This window comes from Vigna angularis, chromosome 3 (genome assembly GCF_016808095.1).
Source record: "Vigna angularis cultivar LongXiaoDou No.4 chromosome 3, ASM1680809v1, whole genome shotgun sequence".
NCBI classification, from domain to species: Eukaryota; Viridiplantae; Streptophyta; class Magnoliopsida; order Fabales; family Fabaceae; genus Vigna; species Vigna angularis.
The window spans coordinates 11,718,234-11,742,653 of NC_068972.1; the positions used below are offsets into that span (position 1 = coordinate 11,718,234).

The 24,420-nt window shown below is 32.3% G+C and overlaps 3 protein-coding genes, 1 non-coding gene and 1 pseudogene across 7 annotated transcripts; 2 read left to right on the forward strand and 3 right to left on the reverse strand.

Annotated features, from left to right (window-relative positions):
* Window positions 1–236: 236 nt before the first annotated feature.
* LOC108341113 (actin-related protein 9) lies at window positions 237–12,632 on the reverse strand. Of its 2 annotated transcripts, none has more exons than XM_052875076.1 (20): window positions 12,470–12,632; window positions 12,313–12,385; window positions 12,096–12,202; window positions 11,920–11,979; window positions 11,769–11,834; window positions 10,839–10,941; window positions 10,235–10,440; window positions 8,553–8,670; window positions 8,355–8,419; window positions 7,611–7,700; window positions 6,265–6,315; window positions 3,340–3,471; window positions 2,824–2,913; window positions 2,667–2,737; window positions 2,390–2,589; window positions 2,257–2,300; window positions 2,122–2,171; window positions 1,532–1,577; window positions 1,235–1,285; window positions 237–774 (listed from the first exon to the last, which is right to left on the reverse strand). In XM_052875076.1, the coding sequence occupies exons 1-20, from the start codon at window positions 12,470–12,472 to the stop codon at window positions 631–633; spliced, it is 1,770 nt and encodes a 589-aa protein (XP_052731036.1). In that variant the 5' UTR covers window positions 12,473–12,632; the 3' UTR covers window positions 237–630. The 2 variants fall into 2 exon arrangements, with proteins under 2 accessions (XP_052731036.1, XP_017434241.1); XM_017578752.2 differs by having other exon boundaries at window positions 8,550–8,670.
* On the reverse strand, window positions 238–364 carry LOC128196073 (U11 spliceosomal RNA). The gene has a single exon (XR_008248173.1). It is a non-coding gene; the product is annotated as a U11 spliceosomal RNA (small nuclear RNA).
* Window positions 12,633–15,396: 2,764 nt separating the features above from the next.
* LOC108343347 (uncharacterized) lies at window positions 15,397–19,195 on the forward strand. 3 transcript variants are annotated; one of them, XM_017581571.2, is made up of 2 exons: window positions 15,397–16,446; window positions 16,751–19,195. In XM_017581571.2, exon 2 carries the CDS (start codon window positions 16,788–16,790, stop codon window positions 18,828–18,830), a length of 2,043 nt encoding a protein of 680 aa, XP_017437060.1. In that variant the 5' UTR covers window positions 15,397–16,446; window positions 16,751–16,787; the 3' UTR covers window positions 18,831–19,195. The 3 variants fall into 3 exon arrangements, with proteins under 3 accessions (XP_017437060.1, XP_017437061.1, XP_017437062.1); XM_017581572.2 differs by having other exon boundaries at window positions 16,756–19,195; XM_017581573.2 differs by having other exon boundaries at window positions 16,780–19,195.
* A 505-nt stretch (window positions 19,196–19,700) lies between these two features.
* On the reverse strand, window positions 19,701–22,082 carry LOC108343348 (uncharacterized). Its single transcript, XM_017581574.2, has 5 exons — window positions 21,834–22,082; window positions 20,482–20,596; window positions 20,302–20,391; window positions 20,086–20,184; window positions 19,701–19,992 (listed from the first exon to the last, which is right to left on the reverse strand). The coding sequence occupies exons 1-5, from the start codon at window positions 21,899–21,901 to the stop codon at window positions 19,891–19,893; spliced, it is 474 nt and encodes a 157-aa protein (XP_017437063.2). The 5' UTR covers window positions 21,902–22,082; the 3' UTR covers window positions 19,701–19,890.
* A 1,261-nt stretch (window positions 22,083–23,343) lies between these two features.
* Window positions 23,344–24,420, forward strand: LOC108341461 (probable 3-hydroxyisobutyrate dehydrogenase-like 1, mitochondrial; annotated as a pseudogene).

Below are 24,420 nucleotides of genomic sequence, written 5' to 3' on the forward strand. Positions count from 1 at the left end.
ATGTTATAAATAAATTACTAAATAAAACAATTGCATATTTTAATTTGGTGGAATAAATTTGAATTTGTAAACTAAAATTATAGTACTAATTTTTTAAAATTAAGTTCTTTAAAAATAAATTATATCTTTAAGACAACTTAATTTTAAAAAATCTGACATATAAATCTAATATACAAATAAGTTATAGGTAATTAAATTAAATTTGTCTATATGTCTAAGTAAACCTTTAAATGAAATTAGAGGGTCGGCCAAGAGAACCAACCCTTTTGAGTTCCATAAATTATGTCGGCCATATGTCTTGATAGCCATACAGCATTCACCAATCTAGGATGAACGTGGCATATTTAGCCAACCGACCCTTTTAAGGGTAAATACAGAACATTCACTTCTATTTATAACAAGAAGCCTCAGTCTCTTCACTTAATTTCTCGATGTGGGACTCCACTGTTGTTCCTCACGTTTCATTATACCTTTGAATATATTGATTGACAATATCAGATAGTTTCAATCTATAGAAGCTATAATTTAGACTTATAACCACTGTCAACATTTGAATTAACAGTACATTGAAATTAAAATTATTTCATCAAACATTCATTGTATATTTCTTCCTGAGTTTCTTCTCAATGGTTAAGAATTCATATAACACATCGCTTGCGCTTGAAGATAATAGGAATCTTTGTATTTTTTGCTACTTCCCACATGAATCCCATTGTGAATCCAATCCTCCCTGCTTATCCATGCATCCCTACCCAAATCAAGTACTCCAAGAATCTGCAAAGCCATATGTCCGATATGTTAACACAAAGTATATGACCACTAACTACCACCTATGTTAACACAATAAATGAACACTAACTTCCATCTCAGAGGACATGTAAAATCCCACCTTGAATATTTCCAACTAAGTACCAACTTCATGTACAGAAATTTACTATTATGTACATGAAAGTGATAATTTTATTTCTAAAAAGTAATAATAATTTACATATGTAAAACGATAAACAGTTATAAAATGAATACTGTGCTAGCTTTTGCTAAACTCACTCTGTTTCCCTATCACATTTTAGTGATAAATTCATGAATTTGATGACTTCCAAAGCTAAATAATTACAATGTGCTGTCTACAATAATTTAAGGCTATATACAAATAGCAATGAACAAATATTTCAAAAGTAGAATTTGAAAACAATGACAAGAACAATTGAAAAATCAACCAAGAAGAAATTCATACCACCCCGCCTTTCCAAGACACAAACGTCGGATTTGTCCTTGATTGTAGAACCTTGAGAGTCATGTACAGATGTTCCATAAGATCAGATACAAAAATAATTATAAAGAAAACAAAACATAATAATTCAATAGTCTGACCTTGGTTGCATAGTGGTCAAACCATGGTAATTTAATAACCATTCTTTATAGTAGCCAAACCTTTATTGTTAATGACCACTTGGAGAAGATTTGGATACATCTATAATGTATAATTTTAAGTACAAATAATTAAAAAATAAGCATACGATAGTAAACTAACCTCCACAGTGTCAATTGCTTCATTTGGAGGGATGGCTTGTAAAACTCTGAGACATAAGAATAGTGATTCATCCAATTAATATCATGACATAATTAAATAATCATTCATGGCACTAGGGTGTTGAAATTCAAATGAAAAATATAATTAATAAGGTTAAAGCAGGTCGTGGGAAAAACAAAATGATGGCCACCGCTAACAGTACAGTTCTGTAAGAGACAGTATTAAAAGATACGGATAATGAAAAACAGGACGAGGAAAGAAGAAACAGTTCCAAAAGTAGGCAAATCTAATTAAAATTATGAATAAACTAAAAAATAAAACAGAAAAAATTACTTGAATGTTAAAATTAAAACTTCAGGTCATTAAATAACGAAATTTTGTTTTCATGCAAAATATAGTTACAAGAAGAAGGAAAGATGTACTTAATACATCTACAATATCACACCAATTGGGGCAATCCTCATGGGCTAGTTTTCCTTTTTCTCTAATATAAAACAATACATGAATTGTCATTCCAAACATCAGTATCAGCTAATTAGCTTATAGCCGGGGAGGTTAACATGATAAGGTCAATGAAATTTGGAACAAACCTTTCTTCAACTGCTGCAACTAAACCTCTTGTTAAAGCCACCCCGCCAGTCTATTCCAAATAAATATGTCAGTTCCTATCAATCAATATGTAATATCAAGACAATTATACACCAAGCTCAACATGTAAAACTCACCAATTGTATGCTACAAAATAATTTTCTCTGGATGTCTATGCGACCTGTGACATCATGGGGTTGAACAGTTAAACAAGCTTCAAATTTATGCATAAAAAATGAAAAAAAAAAAATTAAAAAGACAAAAGATTACCAGTTGAGAGAATGCAGTTAGTAATTGCTTCTGCAAGGCCCACTTTTTCTTCCTTTTTTGGCTTAGCTGAAAAAATGGGATAGCTTTCCCACATTGGTAATCCTCCATTAACATTGGGATAGAAGGTATCAGACATGTCAGACCTCCGGGAAAAATCAATATGCCATGTATCTTCAAGCATATCCTCATAGTCATGAAACCTGGTGGAGGAAACCAATAGGATTAATTGTTCACAAACATGCTAACAGCACTGAAATAATTTCTTGAATCCACTAACCAAGTGCGAGGGGGAGGAGGATACACATCAGGAACTAAAAGCTTTGGATAGAACAATCCCATAGGAGGGACCTAAGTAATAATCAACATCACTTCACAATCATGGCATTGTTCAAATTAAAAGTGAGGGCAAACCAAAAAAAATGTTGGATACATACATTAAGAGCAGTAAGCCTTATCTTGTGAGACACAGGTGGTCCTCTGTCCTCATATGAATGAACTACTGCAACGGCATCAAGTTCCTCTTCCTATAGACAGGACACCAGATAATTGAAGAGAGAATCTAAGTTTGGAAGCAAGTAAACACCAAAGAGGAGCAGCAAGTCTATAAATCTTCTCATTCCCAGAAATACCATATAAACACAGCAAAAGTATTTTTAATAGCAAATTACTCTCAGAATTTCATGTACATCACGTGTCCTTTTCTATAAAAATTATGTTTAGTGCTGAAATGCAGCCTGCGGTGCCACACATGATACATAGAGTCTCACTTTTATATATAGAATTTTCATATTCATGTTATTTAGAAACATGATAAACATACCAACAGGGCCACAATTGTGCCGCCACTAATTTTCAAATTAAAAGTCCATTTCGCACTCAATAAGGCTGGGCTCTAAAATACTCAGGGTGACGACTGCAAACTAAGCAAAATGAGAAGCAGCACAACTCACCTTGATTTCACAATATGTTTCTTTCAGTTGATTTAACATTAACAGATCTACAGGCTTTCTGAAAACATCTGTACGAATTTGTGGCCAAGTCTGGTGATGTCTTTGGGTCCAGAGAAGCCCCCTTGTTATATCCTGAAAGTATGAGGTTGTAATATATATAATGACTTAAAAAACTACCAAAATATACAAAATTTGGAAAATAAAATGTCACTACATAATTCAAAGAATTATAATATGAAAATCTTCATAAAAAGAAGCAAATTGAAAATGGCAACATATTACATAATGGAAAATCAGTATACATTGGCAAGCACGGTTTTCTTTAGTTGGGTTGTACTGTTTTCTGTTATGTTTGTTACGCTGTTTTGTTTCTGTTAGGTCATGAAAGCTGTGTCCATCTCTTTACTCTATACAAAGAGAGTTCTTGTAAATCTGTTATTAGTAATACAAAATTAGCCTCTTATTTATGTTTCTTGTTTCCTCCTCTTCTCTCTTTCTCTCTATACTCTAATATGGTATTAAGAACCTAAAGATCCTTTATGGCTGAAAATCCTCCTCTACTTCCCCTTAATCTGCTGCCTTCATAAAAATTTCAGAGAAAACCTAGATGATTCCAACTTCTTGCTCTGGCAGCAACAGATGGAACCATGCATCAAATGACATCATTTTCAAAACACGGTCGATAACTTATCTATTCCACCTCCATTTCTTTTTTAGTGAAGCAGATCATGCTGCTAGAAAAATCAATCTAGCTCATGGTGCCTAGGAGCAATAGGAACAAGATCAAATGCTACTGACATGGTTAAGTCTATGTTATCACAATTCTTTGTACCAGATTTGGGATAAAGTGCATGAGTATTTTTATAAACAGATGAGAGAGCTGGAGTGTGCCAACTTGCACTAAACTACATTCCATTACTGTTGAGAATAGTTCGGAATTTCTTCTACAGCATTGGGTGACTATCTTGCCTTTGTGGGTGATCATGTTGCTCTTCAACAACGCATTGATGTGATTCTTGAAGGTTTACCTCAAGACTGTGAATCTATTATTGAAAGTAAGTTCGGACCTCTTTCTATCGAGGAAGTTGAAGCTCTTCTTCTTGCATGAGTCACGTCTTCAAAAGTGCAGCAAGAAGTTTGTTCTTGATTCAATTTCTCTTAATCTGACTCAAGCAACAATACCCAATTATGCTTCACAAAATGATCAAGAAACTTCTTATGCGATGACACCAATGTTCAAATCCAAGATGCAAAAGCTCAAGTCACTACTAGTTTTTGTGGTGTCATGACTCCAGTTTTAGAAGGTTGTGGCAGAATACACTTAGCATTCAATGTCAAGTATGTTTTAAATATTGACATACTACTTCCTTCTTCTATCACCTGCTTGACCAAAATTATCAACCTCCAACTCAAGGCAATCTTTACTTGAATTTCCAAGGAAATTCAAATCAACATTTTCAGGCATATTTTCATTTGTTTCATCACTATCAGCAATACTTTGCCCCACCTCTTTTACACCCTCCAACCAACTATCATCCTCCTTCCTAGAAGTCATAGCATCCGCCCACTGCATTGATGACCAACACTGGAGTAGGGTTGCCACCTACTCATTCTGTTTTGACCTCTAATTCCAAATAATTCCAATTGGTTCCCTGACTCCAGTGCTTCCTTCCATGTTACTGGAGAAAATCAGAACATTATTCAAAATGTTCCCTATGTAAATCTTGAAAAAATTTATATTGGTAATGGTCAAGGTTTGCCAATTCAATCTTCTGGATTCTCCTATTTTTCTGCTCCAAATAATCCTAATACTTCTTTATCCCTTCATTTACTTCAGGTTTCCACTATCACTAAAAATCTTCTTTAGTGTTAGTAAATCCACCAGAGAAATTCTGTTTATTTTGAGTTTAATGTCACTCACTTTTTTGTTAAATTTCAGGCAACTAATAAAGTGCTTCAAGGATGAGTAGGGCCATCTCTATGCTTTTTCTGACTTGCGGCTTCAAGCTTCTCCACACACCACGTCTTCCTTTTCTATTAATTCTATAACCAATTATGATAATAACATTAGTATTCACTCTGTTTGGCAAGTTAGACATGCGCATCCTAATTCTAATGTTGAGACTGATTTTTCAGCAATGAAATCTTCCTTTTTTTAATAATAAAGAAGTTGCTTCTTTATGTAAAGCATGTTGTATTGGAAAAGCTCGCAGAATTCCTTCCTTCTTATCTCAATGTTTACCAGGGTCCCCTCAAACTTGTTTATATTGACTTGTGAGACCTTCTCTAGTAATATATAATGGTTTTTCCTATTAGGCAACCTTTGTTGACGCTTTTTCCAGATTTACACAAATCTAATGAGTTTGTCTCTCATGAGTTTCTTTCTCCTGTTATTTCTCAACCACAGCCTTATCCTATCAACAGTCACCCTGTGCAAACTAGGTCTAGGTCTGGCTTACAACAAAACAGGATTTATACCTCTGTCTTTCTAACACTCTTAGTTGTTAGTAATATGAAATTATCATCTTCTTTTTGTTTTATTTTCTTCTCTCTTTCTCTCTATACTCTAATACTCTTTGGAAGCTTCCTTAATTGTCACCTCATCAAATGTGGTATTTAGTCTCACACCAACTAGAAATATGAATTAAATAGAGATTAGACAATCCTCATCTCACATGTTGATTTATAGGGTTGAGTCAAGTCCTAGGTCTATATTCTAAGAAAATACTTTTGTTTGGGCCAATGTAGTTTAGGTTATACATGTCACAAGTAACATGTGAAACATAGTTGCTAAATAAGAAAAAAGAAATGGAGTCAGAAAAACAAAAATTAGTATATCAAGCATGCTGGTAAGTGAATATTTTCCAAGTTTTGGATTATTTTAAAACATCAGTAGTGGGTAGAAGTATGGAACTATTTTTGTACCTCACCACCAAAAGGTAAAGTCTTTCCAGTTGAAGGTAGAGCACCTCCGTCCTATGCAACAAGAGAAGAGTTTAAATGTGAAAATTAATGACCGCTGTTTTTCATAACAATCTGAACTACCATCAAGTGTGAAAAGAACTCAAATTGAAAGTTAAAATAATAATAGACACAAGCCAATAAACAAGTTAAAGTTGGTATATGTGACCAATAACAAAATTATATTCAGAATAATTACTAGTGTCAAATTCACCATAGAAGCTACTTTACCATATAAGTTGTTTTATTGAAATGACAAAGTAAATCCAATGAACAGCAAAAGTTTAAATCATTAAAACAAACATCACAATCAACAAATTTAGTTATTATGTTTACCATGACCAACATAAGATTTAAAGTCAACCTCACAGTGGAATTTTTTTGGTTATATCACTGACCAGAGTTACTAATCCAAGATTGCAGCATGAAGCATAATTTGATCCACAGACAATCCCATCTACGTAGTGTTTGACTAAACATTTTCCAAGCTTCTCATTTCTTAAAAGAAGTTGAGCTAAGCACATATTTACAGAAGCTCTGAAGAATAAAGTAGCTTTCTTTTATTAACAAAATACCAAAAATACAGCTTCTATAAAATCCATTTGGAGGAGCTTCTACTTTTCAGGAGAAGGAAAGCCCATATAAGTGAGGGAAAACATTAATGTTGTAAGAGATATATTGGAGATCCCACATTGACAAGAGACATAGTTATATATATATAGGTCACAAACTACACTTTTTGTGAGATTGAGTTAGACATAAACTCATTTACTCAAATGGTTTGGTTATTAATTAAGACATGAAATCAACGTAGTGATTTGATTTTAACTTAATTTGTCACCAAGAGTGTCATTTTAGAAAATTTAAGGACCTGTTTCAGAAATTGAAGAATAGCAGAAAAGTAATTGTTATTTACCTTACCAATGATGATACAACTGAACTGAACACAATTTTCCAGATTAACAGATTTACGACTTCAGGACAGTTACTTCAAAATGAAGTAAACTTCAGGAGCCTACATACATTTTCTGCTGTAACTAATCTACTATCAAATGATGCTGGATAAATATACAGTGATATGTTGATCTACATACAGAGCTTTCTTTAATTTACTTCCAAATTTTCTGCTGTTAAGAATAGTGGATCATAAAACTATTAATTAATTCATAAATACAACTTCTAGATTTATTCTCGGCAAATGTTATACATCATTTAGTTATTCCATCTTCCAAGATATCCTAATAGAAAACTCCCAAGTAAGTGTAAAATAAGATATGTTTAATAACAATTATAAAATAAGTTTCATTTACCTCAATGCATATAAGTGATGTCACCTGAGCACCAATATTCACAACACATGCTGTTGATAATCCATTTCCAAAAACTGCTGCAATACCTTCCTGGTCAAGTCAAATAACACCTTGTGAAATTTTTAGAAGCTAATTAAGAAATCCTGACAAAGTGTTCACTTCCAATTTGATCAGATGCTTTATTGTTGGATCTCCACCAACCCCGTTCTATAAATAAATTTCATAATCCATCAGAATCATGATCCCTGATGTAGATTAAAGTTATCGTGACCATTATAGAACAGAGGATTTTGTAAACCAAACCAAGAGAAAAATGTTTGAGACTACAGAAATTTGAACAAAGTTATCTGCAACAACTTTCAACATTAAGACTTGGTTTTATTTGGAAAGTAAGAACCAAATCTATGACCATGAAAACACCAAACTTAATGGAAATAACTTAACTGCTTTGCTTAATACACATTTGTTCATTTCCCTCACTTTTCATAACCAACATACTTGATCCAATCTTGAGGGATTGAACCCACTCCTCAAGAGTGAGGCTTGCTAATGATACCAGTATGTATCCATATGTAATAGTCAAGGGAGTTAGGAAAAACCTCAGAAGTAAGGTTATAATATTATCAAGAGCAGCAACAAAAGAACTATAACCACAATGATGAATGTGTATCATCTCATATATTAATAGTCATTTATACCTGCAATCATCATATGAAGTTATAACAGCAAGATAGAAGATCACACCTGGTGTACCACTGCAGAGCCAAAGCAGAGTTCTCGCAACACCAAAGATATAATTTCCTTTATTTCTGCTTGTGGTAAGGACAGAAACATAAAATGACTATATCAAGCGTGGGAAAATAAGAAATCTAAAAGGACATGCAAAATAAATACAGGACAAGTATTTATCACAGTTTAAACGAACTGATTGCCAAATACCACGATTGTCAAATGTTTCAGGCATCACAAGAACAGCAGAATACATATTTCTTTCATTGCGAGGAATATGAAGTTTCTCTATCAAAATCCAGTCCCAAATAGTATGCAGATCGTCCAGTACCTGCATCATAGGCAAGTGATAGTGATATAAAATAAGAGTTACGAATGGTGTCAAAGACACTCAAAATTCTCACTATCAATCATCGGAAGTATTTTAATCTAAAAGATATGGTTAAAATTTAGATATCCTACACCCATAGATGTGGTTATAATTGGTCATATCTTTAGTAAATACAGGATCTCAACATTAAACATATCCAATAATTTCCAAGTCATTGGCTTTTTCCCAGTAGAAGTTTTGAATGATGATTTCATATTGTTCTAGCTTTGTGAATCTCTCTATTCATAATTTTCATGCTGCCAATCAATTGAATATTGAAAAGCCGCAAAACATTACTTAGAAGCTCAAAAATCCATAAATAACATGAAAGAAATCATCAAATCAGTATATCAAATCTCCAAACTAAGAAAATAACCTCAAGTGAAATCAGGATAATAAAAGTCATATGAAAATGGATCAATCTCTGGTTAACAGCTTAATCATTTTGCAGACAGATAGTTCAGAAACATAGCACAGCTGAGAAGTGTGTGACAGACTCCTACTCCAGGGAAAGACACACCATATGTAGAATTTAAGGGCCTGTGTAATCTACTTCTATCATCGCTTTACTGAAACAATTATTTGAAAGCCATATTGGGATTTCAAGGAGGAGAGTTACTTGAACAAAATGAGTGCAAATTTTACATCTAATTTATAATGACCAGTTATCTCAAAAGCTTTAGGTATTAGGTGAAGACACAAATGGCTTTGTATTATATCGATTCAAATTTCAGACTGAGCAGAGGCTTCTAATTGAGAATCCAGTGTTGATTCTTCCATACATCAATACAAAAAAAGTGAAGGTGCGAAATTCTGGATGAGTAGGATCACTGTACAATTAAAAGAATGTTCCTTTCAGTGTACTTTCACCACAAAAACTCAATACTTTCTCAAAAACCTTGCTAGCATGCAGTGTGGAGATTACGTAATAAACCAAAGACAAAGATAAATATGCTCAAAATGCCACATTGTAATTGAAAGGAAGCAGAAAATCCCCTCATACAGCATTAGGTTGTCAAGAGGCTTTACATGTTCTTTTTTAATTTTTCTTCCTATCATGATTAATCTGTTTAAGTAGTAATAAGTACAAGAAGTGTGCTATAAATTTGCAGGAACAAGCAAGTAAAGTATGCATATTTTAAAAGCACGATTATTGTTAAGCTGTAATAGTATATGTATGGAAGATTGTTTATCACGTCTTCCTGAATAGTCAAAGCATACAATTTCAACATATTACTTAGAAACTTAAAGTAGAACTCTACTATAAATTTGCAGGACTAGGCAGGCAGGGTATGCATATTTTTACAAGTAAAACTATTGATATGAATTCATTAATACAAAAATAAAGGTCACCAATATTTTTTGCTATTACATTATAATAATGCAACACCTAACTCTATATTACAATACATAATTCTCAAACTATGTAATATATACACTTTTCTGCTCACTAATTAACCATATGTGATCTAACAAAAATTCCTAATTTGCACCGATGTTATTCTAGTTTGGAAGTGGTGAGTACCTGCTGCATGGAATAATGTTGTGAAATGTTCAAGTGTCCTCTGCGGATTGGTCGACATATACAATACGGCTCAGTTGGGGATATTCGTAATGCTTCATCACCACAAATGAACTCTTTGAATTTTCTTTCACTTGCATTAATATCCTTCGAATCTGCACCTTCTTTTGGATCTGAAGACTCACCATTCTCACCTTTACTTGAAGTTTCTACAAGTGCCAATTTATATATAATTCATAACATAGTGGTAATTAATATTAAAATAACAAAACTTTTAACATTGCAACTTGTTGCTTCTAATGAAGAATTCAGTTCCAATAAAACAAGCAGCTAAGCAAACCAAACATTGAAAGACTAACATGTTTTAATTTAATGTTACTAAAAAAAGGAAAAGAGTAAAAGTTATCTTAAAGTGGTTTTTCATATGATAATTGAAATACTTTATAATAAGATAAGGTAATGCCTCAGCTCTAATATTACTTCTTTTTTATTGTATAATACTCATGAAAGGTACTAAACAGCTCATATTAGATACCAGAAAAACAAATTTGAATGAATAAAATGCTAAGCTAATTGACACAATGAGAACAGGCCAATTTCCAATTACCTAATGATACAGATGAATCAATGGCCTCTTCATATAAATTAGTCCAAGTGAAGGGCAAGTTTTTCCTGATAATATGAGGATTGTGTCCATCAACACGTCCCATCTGCATATTATGTACATTGAAAGTCAGTATTAATTTAGAAAAAAAGTAGTTTACACTTAAAGTTTTATTGTTGTATAGTAACCCCAGAAAAAAAGAAAAACAATAACAACTTCATAAATATTTGATAGAATTTTCCAAATAGATTAGTTTTGCCTGAACACGAGAATGGGAACGTGACTTTACAGAAACCTTAGAATCCATCCTCGTTACCATGTTCGTAAAATCAATGAATAGCCAGCTAAAACAATCATCCCCACACTTATCTTTCTTGCTCTCACTACATAACCTATTATTTTGCCTCTTTTGTCTTCTATAATCCAGTTTTACATGCTAGATTTTGTTCCATAGTCATTCAAAAAAACTTTAATTAGAAGAAAAGAACCACTGAAAGAAGAACTGTCAGGATGATTAATAAGTGAAGCGACAAACTTCATGAGATTATAAGGACATGCATTGAATATATCTTCAAATCATATATGTATAAACAATATAAGTGATAAATACTATATAAAATATAAAAGCTCAGTTAAGCATATAAATAGCATTGTTTACTTATAGTTAGGACTAAAATAGCAGAAACCTCCATAGAAAAGTAAGAATGTTCAAAAGGGTGAATATAGCGCACTTTCCTTAATGAATAATATATATGTCTGTCACCGCATTTGTCTACTTGAGATGCAAAGATTTGAAAGGCGAACATTAATCCCATGCTTAAACAGGTCCAAACATTATTACAACACAGACACAGCAAACAAGAAAAACAGATCATACAAACAAACAGGATGAGTTTAATCATTTGAATTTTAGCTGAATAAAACTCCACACACCTTGCGAGGGATAGAATTACTGGGAGCTTCTTCATCCAGAAATGGTATCTTCAACAATGATGCAATCTTTTTTTAACAAAAGAAGGGTATAAATCCATGTTAGCAAAACTGTAATAAAAGTAACAGAACCAAAGTGTCTCTCATAACTTACGGTATTATAAGCTTTTTCCCTTTCCTTGTGCTGTTCAGGCACCACATGACTATTGAGCATCTAAATGCAAAAAGTGAAAACCAGCAATAATTAAAGTAAATCATGTATCCAAGCAAAAAAAGGAGGGGAACAGAATACAATAGATTTTAAAAAAACAGTCAAATTATCAGAAAAACCTGATCTATGACATTCCCTTCAGTCTGTTTGGTGTGACGAGCAATGCAGTGAGGAATATTAAAAGGGGTGTCTTGAGAAGCCAAGCCAATCCTAATATTTGCAGAACCTGAGTAATATGGGGATGGTATCCAGGAAGTTAGAATATGTAAACTTCGGGTGCTATTTGGGGAACAGGGTGACAAATGGGTAGTGAACGAAATTGAATATTTTGCATACCTGGGTTGATAACAACCAGATTAGACCCTCGTTCTGAAATTATTTGAGAAGGAAGCGCAGATTTAAGGTAATCCTGTGACATTAGAACATCCCCAACATGATATATGAGAACAATTGTTTTGAAAATGCAACGGTGACACAGAGAAATAGATTGTACCATGGAAAAGAGAGTAAGTTGTAGTAGTAGTTGCAGTTTGAGAGAGAATAGTGACTAAGGTTTTTCAAATTTGGTGGGTTTTTTCCATTTCTTTTTGGGTTCTTCCTCAGTTCAAAACTGAGAAAACAGTTCTCTGACAATTTCCTTGATAAAGGTTCCTATTCTGAAATCTCAGAAGTTAAAAAAAAACATTAAGTAGCCAAAATATGTTTATTTAAAAGTAAGAGGCATATATAATCATTTTTAGGTTAAATTCTAATTATTTTTGTAATTTTAGTTTTCAGATTAAAAAATATATCACAGTTCAATCTTTATATATATATATATATATTCAATCAAATTATAGAAAAGTAATATATTTACTTAAGATATTATAGAAAGCTATTTAATTAATTAAGATATAAACATCGGAAAATTGATGATAAAACAAAAAATTAATATGGATAACGTTTGGAGATCAAAATTGCAAAAATTAAAAATGATCAAAACCACGTATTAAAATTATAATTTAATCTTCCAAATATTTTGGTTGTTCGGTTTGATTTTGTTTAGTTCAATTTAGTTTGGTTCAGTTTAATATGATTCAGTTCGATTTGACTTATTTTGTTTGATTAAGCTCTCCTTAATTCTGTTTAGTTTGGTTTGGTTCGTTTCAACTCGATTCAGTTTGGTTCAATTCAGTTTGGTTTGATTTGACTCGGCTCGTCTTGACTCGGTTTGGTTTGGTTCAGTTCAGTTCGGTTCACATTGTTATTGTCATGTACTATGTGAGTTTGACGCGTGACAATTTAAAAAAAAAATTAAAACTAAAAAATTAAAAAATATTTAGAAAAATTAAAAAATGTAAAGATCCTATTAAATAAAAAATAATGAGGATATGATAAAATAAGGATTATTTATATAATTAAACCTTAATAGAAAGAGAAATTTAAAAATAAAAAAATGTTTGTATATGTATTTATAAATAAATATTTAAGGTATATATAATAATATAAATATTTTTTAAACTTTAATGTATTAATTAATATTAATTAAATAAAATAAAATAGTTAATTCATTTACATGTTAAATTATTTTATTATAACTAATAATTAAACTTAATTAATAAGTATTATTAATTTAAATTATAATACTATTATAAAAATATAATATAAAAATTTAATTTTTTTAATCATTTTAATTTAAAATTAATAAAAATTAAAATACTAAAACAGATCAATAGATTAAATACGAACCTGATCTACTCTTAACTTGTCATTTTGGTAGACTTAATTGACAGATGAAAATAGATTAATAGGTTAAAAATTTCAATCCATCTCATTCATATGATATATTGGTTTATCATCACAACTGATTTTGATACCTTATATATGGTGTATTCTCACGTACTTACGTTCATAAAGGGCATTTCAGCTCTTTTAATCACAACTTCCTCACAGTACTATATTTCCTAAATCTCTAGTTCCATCCTATCTAAATTTTCAAAATTTTAGTTTTTTCTTTTATAAAATTTACTTTTTATAGCTTTGTTTTTACTTTCAGAGTCATAAATGACTATATTAAGAAGAATTGATCAAAATCTTGATTTATATAAATTTTTTATTTTTTCATAATTTATTTATCTTTTCTTTTTCCATATATATTTAGATGTTTTCTCTCCATTTATCCTGATCAATTGAGGAATATAATTTTTTCCTGTGATATAAATAAGTCCAGGAGTTAATTTTATACGTTACAATTTTAAAGATTTTCTTTGATTGAGTTAGAAATTTTTATATGTTCAGTTATTTTTTATTAAAAAAACGTATTAAGAGGATATAATTTGAATTATATATTTATTTTGTTACTGACAAAATCCATAATTATAAATTAACTAGAATATAAGGATATAATCTAAATATTATTTTAAATGTTAAAGGAAAAATGTTATTTTTTAGAGAAGCATTGTGTATATTTATTTTGAAACTCAAAGTGAGAGTTTTATTTTTAAATTATTATTCACTATGATTCTTGAACGATATAATATTATTAAACGTAAAGTAACAAAAACTTGTTCTATAACCACTTTTTTATTCTAAATTACTTTTTCATCCTCTGATACCATGCCAACGTTTAGAGTTTAAGTATCTTAAAACAATATTGTTAAGTTTGATTACAAGTTTAAAGTAATTGTGTGCATTAAATCATTATTAAAAGGAACATCTAATGATTAAAAAATACATATTTAAATTATACGTTAACATTTTAAAGATTTTTTTTTTCATTGAGTTAGAAATTTTTATATAATCGGTTATTTTTTATTAAAAACATAAGACGAGATAATTTGAATTATACATTTATCTTGCTCTTCATGATGTTTAGGGTTTTAGATATTATAAATTAACTAGGATCTAATTTTATTATAGTTTATTTTGGAAGTTTTGTAACTGTTTTTTCTTTTTATTTTAATTATTGAATGATGTGAGATTATTAAGTATAAAGAAAAAAAAACTTATTTTAAAATATATTTTTTTATTCTAAATCACTTTTCCATCCTCATATATAATATAAATGTTTAGAGTTTAAATATCTTAAAAGTATATCTTTAAGTTTGATTAGCACATTTAAAGTTATTCTTTACATTGAAACATTGTTAAATGGAACATCTAATGATTAAAAATATATTTAAATTATCTTTAATCTTAACCAATAAGATTAGTAAATATATCAAAGCAATTATAATTAAATTTAAATTAAAAAATAAATCAAAACACGAGTTTTTTAAAATAGTAATTTTAATATATTAAATGAAAATTTTAACTAAATATAACATAATTATATATATATATATATATATATATATATAATAATTATTATTATTATTATAAATGCATATTTCATCAAATTAATGAATTAAACTATTTTTTATTTAGAATAAAATTTAATTATTTACATAACCCACTTTTTCAAAATATTTTCCATTCCTTTTCCTCTATTTTGTTGTATAACTAAACAAATAAAATTCTGCCAGTCAATAGCATCTCTTGTATTCCTATTAATAACCAAGAAGTAAATAAAAAACTACTTTAGTTAAGATTTATTAATAACCGTGAACTACATAAAAAACCACTTCAATTAATATTTATTAACTGGTTTTCTTTTTTTTCTTCTTCTTCTCAATCTTCATTTTCATCACACAAATTCTTGATATGAGTATCATTGAGTTTGAACTTTTAAGTAAAGTTCCATATCCAAATATTGTGGATTAGTAAACATGATCACAAGATAACACTCTAATAAAGATAATCAATTAAGATTTTGCTACAAATTAATTAAAAAAATCTAAAAATTCTTTATATCAATAACACGATACTTTAAAAAATTTAGACTTTTTTTTTCTATTGAAATAATGACAAACTTATTCCTTATGATGGAACATTAGACAGAAATCCGTCGGATTACCTATCTTGTCATTATAAGATATCTATTTCTAAAATTGTTCATAGATTTTCTTACCATAGATATCGTGAATATTTCTTAAAGAAAATACAATTTTAAACAAAATTATTTTTAAAAAATTCTATAAATACAAATTAAAAAGAGCCTAAGTTAAACGTATGAATCTTTTATCCATATGCGAATATATTGCCGCAATTAGAATAAAACGAATTTTCTGTTTGAAAATCAGGTTTGGCATGCCATTAGGGAATTTGGGTTAAAGGGTATAGTAGTCTTTTCAGTCACAGTTCATGCTTTTGAATTGGTTGGATTGATGAAACCACTCAAGTTAAGCTTTAAATAAAGTATCATTATAATATTATTATTATCATTTTAATTTTAAAGTTTAATTAAAGTGAACTGTTCAAACCAAAGAAACCAAAGCAAGTGCGCCACACACTCATCGTTGGTGTGTTCCCAGTTAAGGTGGAAGCGAGTTGCTGTTTGAGATCCTTTGTTGGTTCATCTGCATCACTCAGATCCATCACACTGTTTCGCAGGTAACGTCACACACACTTATACTTCTCTTTCCGATTTCTCACCACATTCTTTTCCCAGACCAACTTTTTAAAGAATGTTATGGAAATTGAATGAGAATGACCCAACTTAGAAATTCTACGCCGTCAATTTTCCGTTCTTGTAATTGTTCATTCTTTTTTCGCATGATTACATTTGGGTGCTGGGTTTCTAATTTCCACTGAAGATTACCGTTGGATTCATCTTGTTTGAAAAACTAATGTGCTTATGCAGAATGTGTCAGTTTGATGTTAATTAACTAATTAATTAAATAATTAATGCATCTAGATCAGTCCGATGTGATGTAAATCCTGCAGGCCTCACTATGAATAAAGCATTTTCATCGAAGAAATCTTCCTCATTGCCCCCACCACCTACACCAAGCACAGCTGCATCATCCTGTGCAAAAAAGAAGCGAAGTCCTAGAAGCCCTTTGCAGGATCTCAACCGCATTTCCAGCAGTAGCAACAGTAGTTATGCTTCGAGCAGTGTCTCCACTGAAGCCCCAAAGGGATGCCTCAGGTTTTTGTCATCCTCTTCTTTTAGAACCCCTGTTCACAGACCCAAGAATCTCACTAAAACTCCCAGATCAGCCCCTCATGCAGCTGCTTTGAAACTGTCTAAGTCTAAATCCTCCAAGGAAAACATTCCAAAGGGTGATGCTGGGTTGAAAACTAAGACACTTGCATTGGATAAGGCGTGGAATCATAGGAAGAGGCCCCCTTGCCTCAACCAATGGCAGTCTGGGAGGAAATCAGGTTCTAGGACTGGCCAAAACCAAATGTCCAAGCCTTGTTCTACTTTCAAAGACCGTGGCAAGTTTTTACCTAGGTTGCCATCTGCACCGGACCAGGAGGAAAAAGAGAATATCTTGGTAGGCAGAAATGATAATGCCGGTGAGCATGACCATGTCATATTGTGCCATGGTGATTTAAACTTGACTCCTTCGAGCAAAAACGCAACTGGGTCGTGTTTGGAAGATGTTACAGTTTTTGGGGATTTGGAGGAGAATCCAAATGCGAGCATCAGTAGAACACCTCCAATTCACAATTCTGTTTCCCCAGAGATACAATGCGGGTCCTCTCTGGTTCCAAAAACAGTAACACCTACTTGTTATGGCGCTGGCTATGTTGTTTCTGGTGTTGTTGACAAGAGGAAATGTAGGCCCAGAGGGATTCTCACTGCTGAGAAGAAGTCTATAGGCAGTGGTAAAGTAGCTGATAGTAGTTTTGATGATGATGAGAAAAAAGTAATGGACACTATTGACCATACTAGTCCTTCCGTGTTACCGTTGCCAACTGAAGCTGTAGTGCATTGGCTTTCTTCTCCAAGTAACAAGGGAAAGAACATTCTGAATCAGAAGTTTGAAAATGGATTAAATCAAAGTCAGGGACTAGCATCATCCATAACTCTTGCTTCCACTACTTCCCCATCATCCGGTTCCAAGACTTTTTGGGATGTAAGTGATAGCAGTGATTTGTCTGGTGGTGCCAATGGTATCATGAGAAAAATCAGTTCTTCAATTTCTCCAAATGGGCTTGCTGAATTTCAAGCACCCTCTGATTACATGCTATCGCCTTCTTATTCATCCTTGTTGTTTTCTCCCAATCCCACACCTATTTGTAGGGCAGGTATCTCAGGAAAAGGAAAAAGCGATCGATACAATCTCATTGATGAGAATTCACCCTTTTCCCTGAATTCATTTGGCAGTGGAAATGTTATTCAAACTCCACAATCTGATTCTAGTTCAGAATTACATGTTAGATTATCATTGGTGCATGCAGACAATCAAAAGGAAAATAATTCTAACCCTGGCCTTAACTCATCCAGGAACGTACTTCTATCAGAAAGCTTCCTTCTCAATAGTTCGATGCCCCCGGTGGATTCTGTTAATTCAAGTTTTCAATTTGATTGTTTAAATATGTCTTATGAATCTATTGATCTCAGTAAACTTCCAAAATTTTTGGATGATCAGGACCCTTGGTTATCGAGTTCTACAACAGTGAATGCTTCACAGTCCCAAATGAGAATATCGTGGAGGGAAGGGTCACTGAGCCAACCTTACGAGCTAGATGAGTGTGACTGCTGTAGATGCTTGTCAGATGAAGAAGAAAATGTCAATGACTCTGATATCAATAAGTTTTCAGGTCCTCAAGTCATTATGGAAACGAAGGATGGAAAAAAATTGAGCAGTGATATTGCAATTCTTGAAACTGAGGATAATGAACAGGAAATTGACGGCCTTGGCAAAGAAAAGTTTCGATCTTTGATGTCATGTTCAGCTGCCGAGTCCCTAAGCATTGATGGTGGCGGTCTAATTGCTTCAGGGGATAGTCTGGACTTTATGCCGCGAGAAGAAGTTATTTGAAGTGTGAGTCGACCCTTCATAGTTTGATTCATTTGTGAAAAAAAAAAAAACTTGTTGTAATGTAACGTAACACCCCCTCGATCTAGATGGCTATTTGATCAAGTTCTAAACTTCCTCTAAGGCTACGTGGAAATTCGCCTCGCTGATGATGTGCACTTTTCTTGTATATATAACGGGGTGAAGGAAGAATTTCGACTTGGTTGGAAGCAAAATTTTCTCTACTTCCAATTTAGGAATAATTAGTGGTTAATCAGATCGATAGTGGCTACTTAGTAACCATTCTTTGAATATATCATCTATTGGTTGAGAAATTGATGCTTCATAAACTATACATTTTTTACGGACACATTTATTTTTGTAATGTACCCTTCTCTTTTTCCTTTCTTTGTTTCGTTCTTGTTTTTGGTGAAATTTGTCTTTCGCTTTCCTGTTGGTTAACCAACATGGAGACCATTTATAAATATTTGTACTGTATCAGTTTTTATGGCTTTGGAAAAGGTGTCTCTAATTTGTCAAGTGGCTACAGGAAATTATTTCTAGCTTCAAGTCGGCACTTGGATTGATAATAGTAAAGAACCATAAATTAGTATTTTGTCTAGTGGATTGAAGAATTTCGTGACAGAAGAAAAGTGAAATTCATTTGTTGATACTTAAATCATAAGTTTGTGTTCGGAAACTCGTTTGCACCATTTTATTATGAGGTTCTTCGATGCAGCAAATATAGAAGGAAATGTATTGACGTTTCTCTGGACCCGGTTAAGATCCAAATACTGACCGCATTTCCGTACTCAAATCATAGTAGTGCTTTATCTGTTTAAAATTACTCAAGGTTATTGAATATATTTCAATCACACACACACACTCATCATATATTGGATATCTTTCCATCACATTTAATTATGCTAACATTAAACAATTGTACCGGATTGAACATTGTGAAATAATTGGTCTGTGTAAATATTTGCCAGTGCGAAAAGGGTTTAAGTATTATTCCATAACGCTGCAACCAAGAATTTAATAACCTTTTTACTGGCAACAGATACATCTTTTTTTCTAATCTCTAAACTGTCTTTGCTTTTGGGGTCTTCTTCCTGATTTGTTTCCTGGTAATCAAGTATTTCATCTCTATAAAAAATAGCAATGCACCACAAAGTGCTGTGTTCTGGCATAAAAAAAGTGAACACATTATATTAAGTTCTGACACAGGTAAAATTATCAGATAGGAACACATGAAATAATAATATTTTGCACATACCTGAATGAAATCACTCAGCAATAAACTGTATTGAGGGTTATTAGGTCTGTAGTTGTAGAAATCATACAGAATTGGTGTAGAAAGTCCCAGATAAAAGAGCTACAAAAAAAGTAACCAGGGTTATTATGACGCTTTAGAACCAAAACAAAGATCAAAACTGAAGTAAATTTAAGAATAACATGTATTCTTTTCAAAGCCAAGAGAGTAAGCCCTCACCAGAAGATAAGATCCAAATGTACTGCCAAGCACAAATAGAATTCCTCCAACCCCCTTTAAAAATATGGTGGAGGCAATGACTGGTCGAACCTGTATTTAACATTTTATCCAGAAAGATTATACAAGTAAAAGTTAAATTCCATTCTAAAACGTTGATAGTGTGAGAAAAGATCGCCTTACATTAATGTCTGATACCGCTAACCCCAGTTTGGAGGATAAATTTCTCCTCACAGCCGCAAGCTTGGGAATCAACTCCTTTGCAACTGGTCCACCAGTGTCATCAAATTCATTAAACCTGGCAACATGCATTCAATATAAGTACGAATGTACTAAATGTTGCTTTAATAGTATTACTAACAAACTAAAAATTACATTAACAACCAAACATTTGATATTGTAAAATGTTGTCAAACAAGGTACGGGGTATACAGCCTATGCCCATTGATATAAACATCAACATGGTGATTCACCACCAAGCCAGTGACAAAATAAAGTAATAGGACTTAAAACTGCTAAAAAGGTTGTGTCTAGCTACTGAAATGCATCCCAACCAACATGTCTGCAAAACATCGTATCAGAACAATAAAAATTAATAGAGCTGTAGTCTCTGCACAAATTGCATATGAATGTCCTCATATTTTTATGTAACAAATGTCACTGGAAAGCCAGACAGATTAGTTCTTACTTTATCAGTTGATACACAACAAGCCTTCTACTGAGGTCATATATTCACTATCCATCCAAACTCCAACAAAGACAAAAATGTAAAATAAAGGCAGCATAATTCATAAAGAATTAAAATACTACGGCTGTTAGAGTTTGAGTTTTAACTCAACCCTACCAAATTAGTTTCTAAGATAAAGTTTTCACCTCACTTATATGGTATATTTTATACCTATATCACTACACAATTTGAGATCATCAACAATTGATGCCTCACAGCTCCTTGTGTTGTGTAGTGTGTCAGGCACAAACCTGAAATCAAGCCTTGTTAAATGAGCTATTAAAACGATGGTTTTTTTCAGACTGTACTTAGCTTGACATCAAATTCAGTACTAATTACATAATTAAAAATCTTCAATGATTTGAAGGAACCAACTACAGGAAAATCTACATCAAACATACACGCGATGAGCAAGTCAAGGTTTCAGGGTCGCTTTTGTTATTATTACTAATTGCTCTTTGTATTTATTCCAACATGCCGGCATACTTAAGAAAACAAAGCAATTAACTAATAGTTTACATTAGTGTAAACCATGAAGTTCCAGAGACAACTCTTTACACTAAAAGACGCGTCATTAAACTGGAACAACTGAGCATAGTTCCCAAAATAATCATTGAGCAATACGAAGAAGCCCAATTTATATAAAAAAAGAAAAGGTATCCATTAAACAACATCATGGGTTTGTACAATATCTAAGTGAAAATACAAATCTGAATGAAAACCCAGATGCAAAAAATGAAAATTTAATGGGCAAACATTCAATAATTTGAACATTACGAATGGATCTAGAAAGAGAGAAAGGACTCACATCTGCCATGCTGAGAGGATGAAGAGGGAGGCAAAGAGGAGACGACCCAGAAAGGAGGAAAACCCCATTCTTGTGACTGTGTTTTGAAGTAGCAGGAGAGAAGCAGAAGCAGTAAAAGAAAAGTGGAGGGTCGCAGTGTTGTGCGGTATTGTAATCAATTTGGATTTGGTCTCTAATTTGATTTGTCAAAGAATTTGAACCAAATTTAAGGTCTGAGACATTTGGAATATTTAGAGTGAGACGAGGATAAATGTTACCAAGAAAAACACAAATCTCATATACTGCTTAACACTTTTTTTTATTTTTGTCATTAACACATATGCTTATCTTACTGCTTTAATTGATTTGTCATTTTTCTTTTTGCCTTTGATTTCAACTAACTTAATTTGCAATCGCTTTAAGATTTAAAGTGAGCTCCGTACTATGTTGATTTCTTATTATTTCATTTGATACCTCGACCTTTTTTCACGAAGAATTTGATAAATCTCAGGAGATGGGTTGAGAAAGAGTTAATATTAATAATAAGGGATAACTATTGAAATAAATCAGTCTTTTTTTTTATTCCAATCCAAGTTAAATAAATTTAATTAATGAAAAAGCTTGAGAGCTCCAAAAAGTTTATTCTCTCTTCATTTGCAAAAGATCTTTAAGGTAGTAATCTCAAGTTTTATCCCAAGGTAATAATATTTTCCTTTTCCCCAACCTCCATATTTTATTTTAAAAATTAAAAAAAATTACTTAAAAATAAAATTTCAAAATATAAAATTAAAAAATAATAATTTTAAAGCACAATTCAAATTAAAATTTACTTACTAAAATAGTAATACAATGCAAGTTTGCAACAAAATATAAATTGTACAAAATTAATCTTTCTAAAAATAGTTTCAGTTTCATGAATAAAAAATAAAAATATATAAAGTTAGAATCTAAACTTTTTTTTTAATAATTAATATTTCTTTAGTAAGTGTATTTTGATCACTTGATTTTAAAAAATATTGAAATAAAACTCACTGATAATTATCTAATAATAAATATAAAATAAGTTATAGTAAATATTCGTACATCAAATACCATTATACCGGTACTCGTCTCATCAATAAATCAATAATTAAATATTCATACTTATTCATTATTGTAGGTATCCATTAAATATTTTACCTAAAGATATTTGTTATTAAAATATTTTGGTTTAAACTCTCGATTGGTCATCGTATTTATGTTATATTATTTAATTTATGATACTTACCATTTTAAATGAGCTATTATACGTTTGTTTGTGTAAAAATGAAAACCTAATTAGTTCCTTCTTCCTGTTGTTGCTGCGACTCATAATCCACCTTGCGTCGTCGATCCCCTTAGGTCCTGATTCCGGCAACCGCCGTCTCCCTATGTGATCTTGAATGTACACTAGAATGATAACTGCTGTCAGAGTCCCCAAACTTATGAAAAACACGAACTAGTTGAAGAATTTTATCATCTGATTTTTCTCGATGTTGTTGTCTCAGTGTACATGTCCTCTCTAGAGAAGGAGCTGGTGCCCAATTTACTTATTAACTGCTGTAAACCTTCCAAGACTGAAAGTGAACAACAGCAGGAGCAACCAGTCGCGGGTAAAGGCTGGCACTCCGTCGATGCCCCCGTCTCCTGCGGCGACCGAGGCGTGAAGAACGGAACCCTAGCGATTTTTGTCGGTGGGGAGGAATCGACAGTGAAGAATCTGGAACCCTTGTTTTCAGTGATGGGAAAGTGAACTACATGGGAGGGAGTGGGAAGAGGCAATTCGCGAAATTGGCGAATCAGGTGACGATAGCGTCGACGATGGTGGGGCTGGTGGAGGGAATGGTGTATGCGCACAAGGCGGGGTTGGATGTAGGGTTGTACCTGGAGGCGATTTCCACCGGCGCGGCCGGTTCGAAGTCGCTGGACTTGTACGGAAAGAGGATCTTAAAGAGGGATTTTGAAGCAGGGTTTTTCGTGAACCACTTTGTTAAAGATTTGGGGGCTTTTTGTAAACCACTTTGTTAAAGATTTGAGGATTTGTCTGAAGGAATGTCAGAATATGGGGATTGTTTTGCCTAGTTTGGCTCTTGCTCAACAGCTTTATTTGTCGCTTAAGGCTCATGGTGAAGGATATTTGGGTACTTAAGCTCTAATTTTGGTACTCAAGCTCTAATTTTGGTACTCAAGCGACTCATCAACGTCTCTCTTCCTCCTCCGACGCCTTTTGAGTCGTTGTTGGCTCTGAAGCAGGAGAACTCCAAAAGTGAATTCATCATTCAATTTAAAAGATTTTATGGGGTTATTAAGGGATTGGAAACAAACAAATTTCTTCTTTCTTTTTCCTTGTCATTTTCCTTTTATTTTCTTAATGATTCTATCATTGTTGGTACTATAAATGGGTATAGTTTGATTTCTTGTGTAATTGGGCAGAGTAGTGTGATCTTCTTGTTGCCGGATGTATCGCTGGAAAGGTGAGTGTGAGAGAGATAAGAACTTCAACCCATCAAACTGTAACAAGAAGCTGATTGGTGCAAGGTTTTTCGCCAAGGGCTATGAGACGGCGTTTGGACAGTTGTACAAGACTTAA

Bases quoted from the DNA above. Each gene is read 5' to 3' on its own strand.
- LOC108341113 (XM_017578752.2), bottom strand. The intron at 2,914-3,339 runs GTGAGTTGTGCT...TCCTGTCTATAG, and splicing joins AAACATATTGTGAAATCAAG to GAAGAGGAACTTGATGCCGT. The intron at 2,172-2,256 runs GTGAGTTTTACA...TATTTGGAATAG, and splicing joins TATTTTGTAGCATACAATTG to ACTGGCGGGGTGGCTTTAAC.
- LOC108343347 (XM_017581571.2), top strand. From the start codon at position 16,788: ATGAATAAAGCATTTTCATCGAAGAAATCTTCCTCATTGCCCCCACCA.
- LOC108343348 (XM_017581574.2), bottom strand. From the start codon at position 21,901: ATGGGGTTTTCCTCCTTTCTGGGTCGTCTCCTCTTTGCCTCCCTCTTC. The intron at 20,597-21,833 runs GTGAGTCCTTTC...GCATGTTGCCAG, and splicing joins ATCCTCTCAGCATGGCAGAT to GTTTAATGAATTTGATGACA. The intron at 20,392-20,481 runs GTAAGGCGATCT...TGTTAAATACAG, and splicing joins TAGCGGTATCAGACATTAAT to GTTCGACCAGTCATTGCCTC.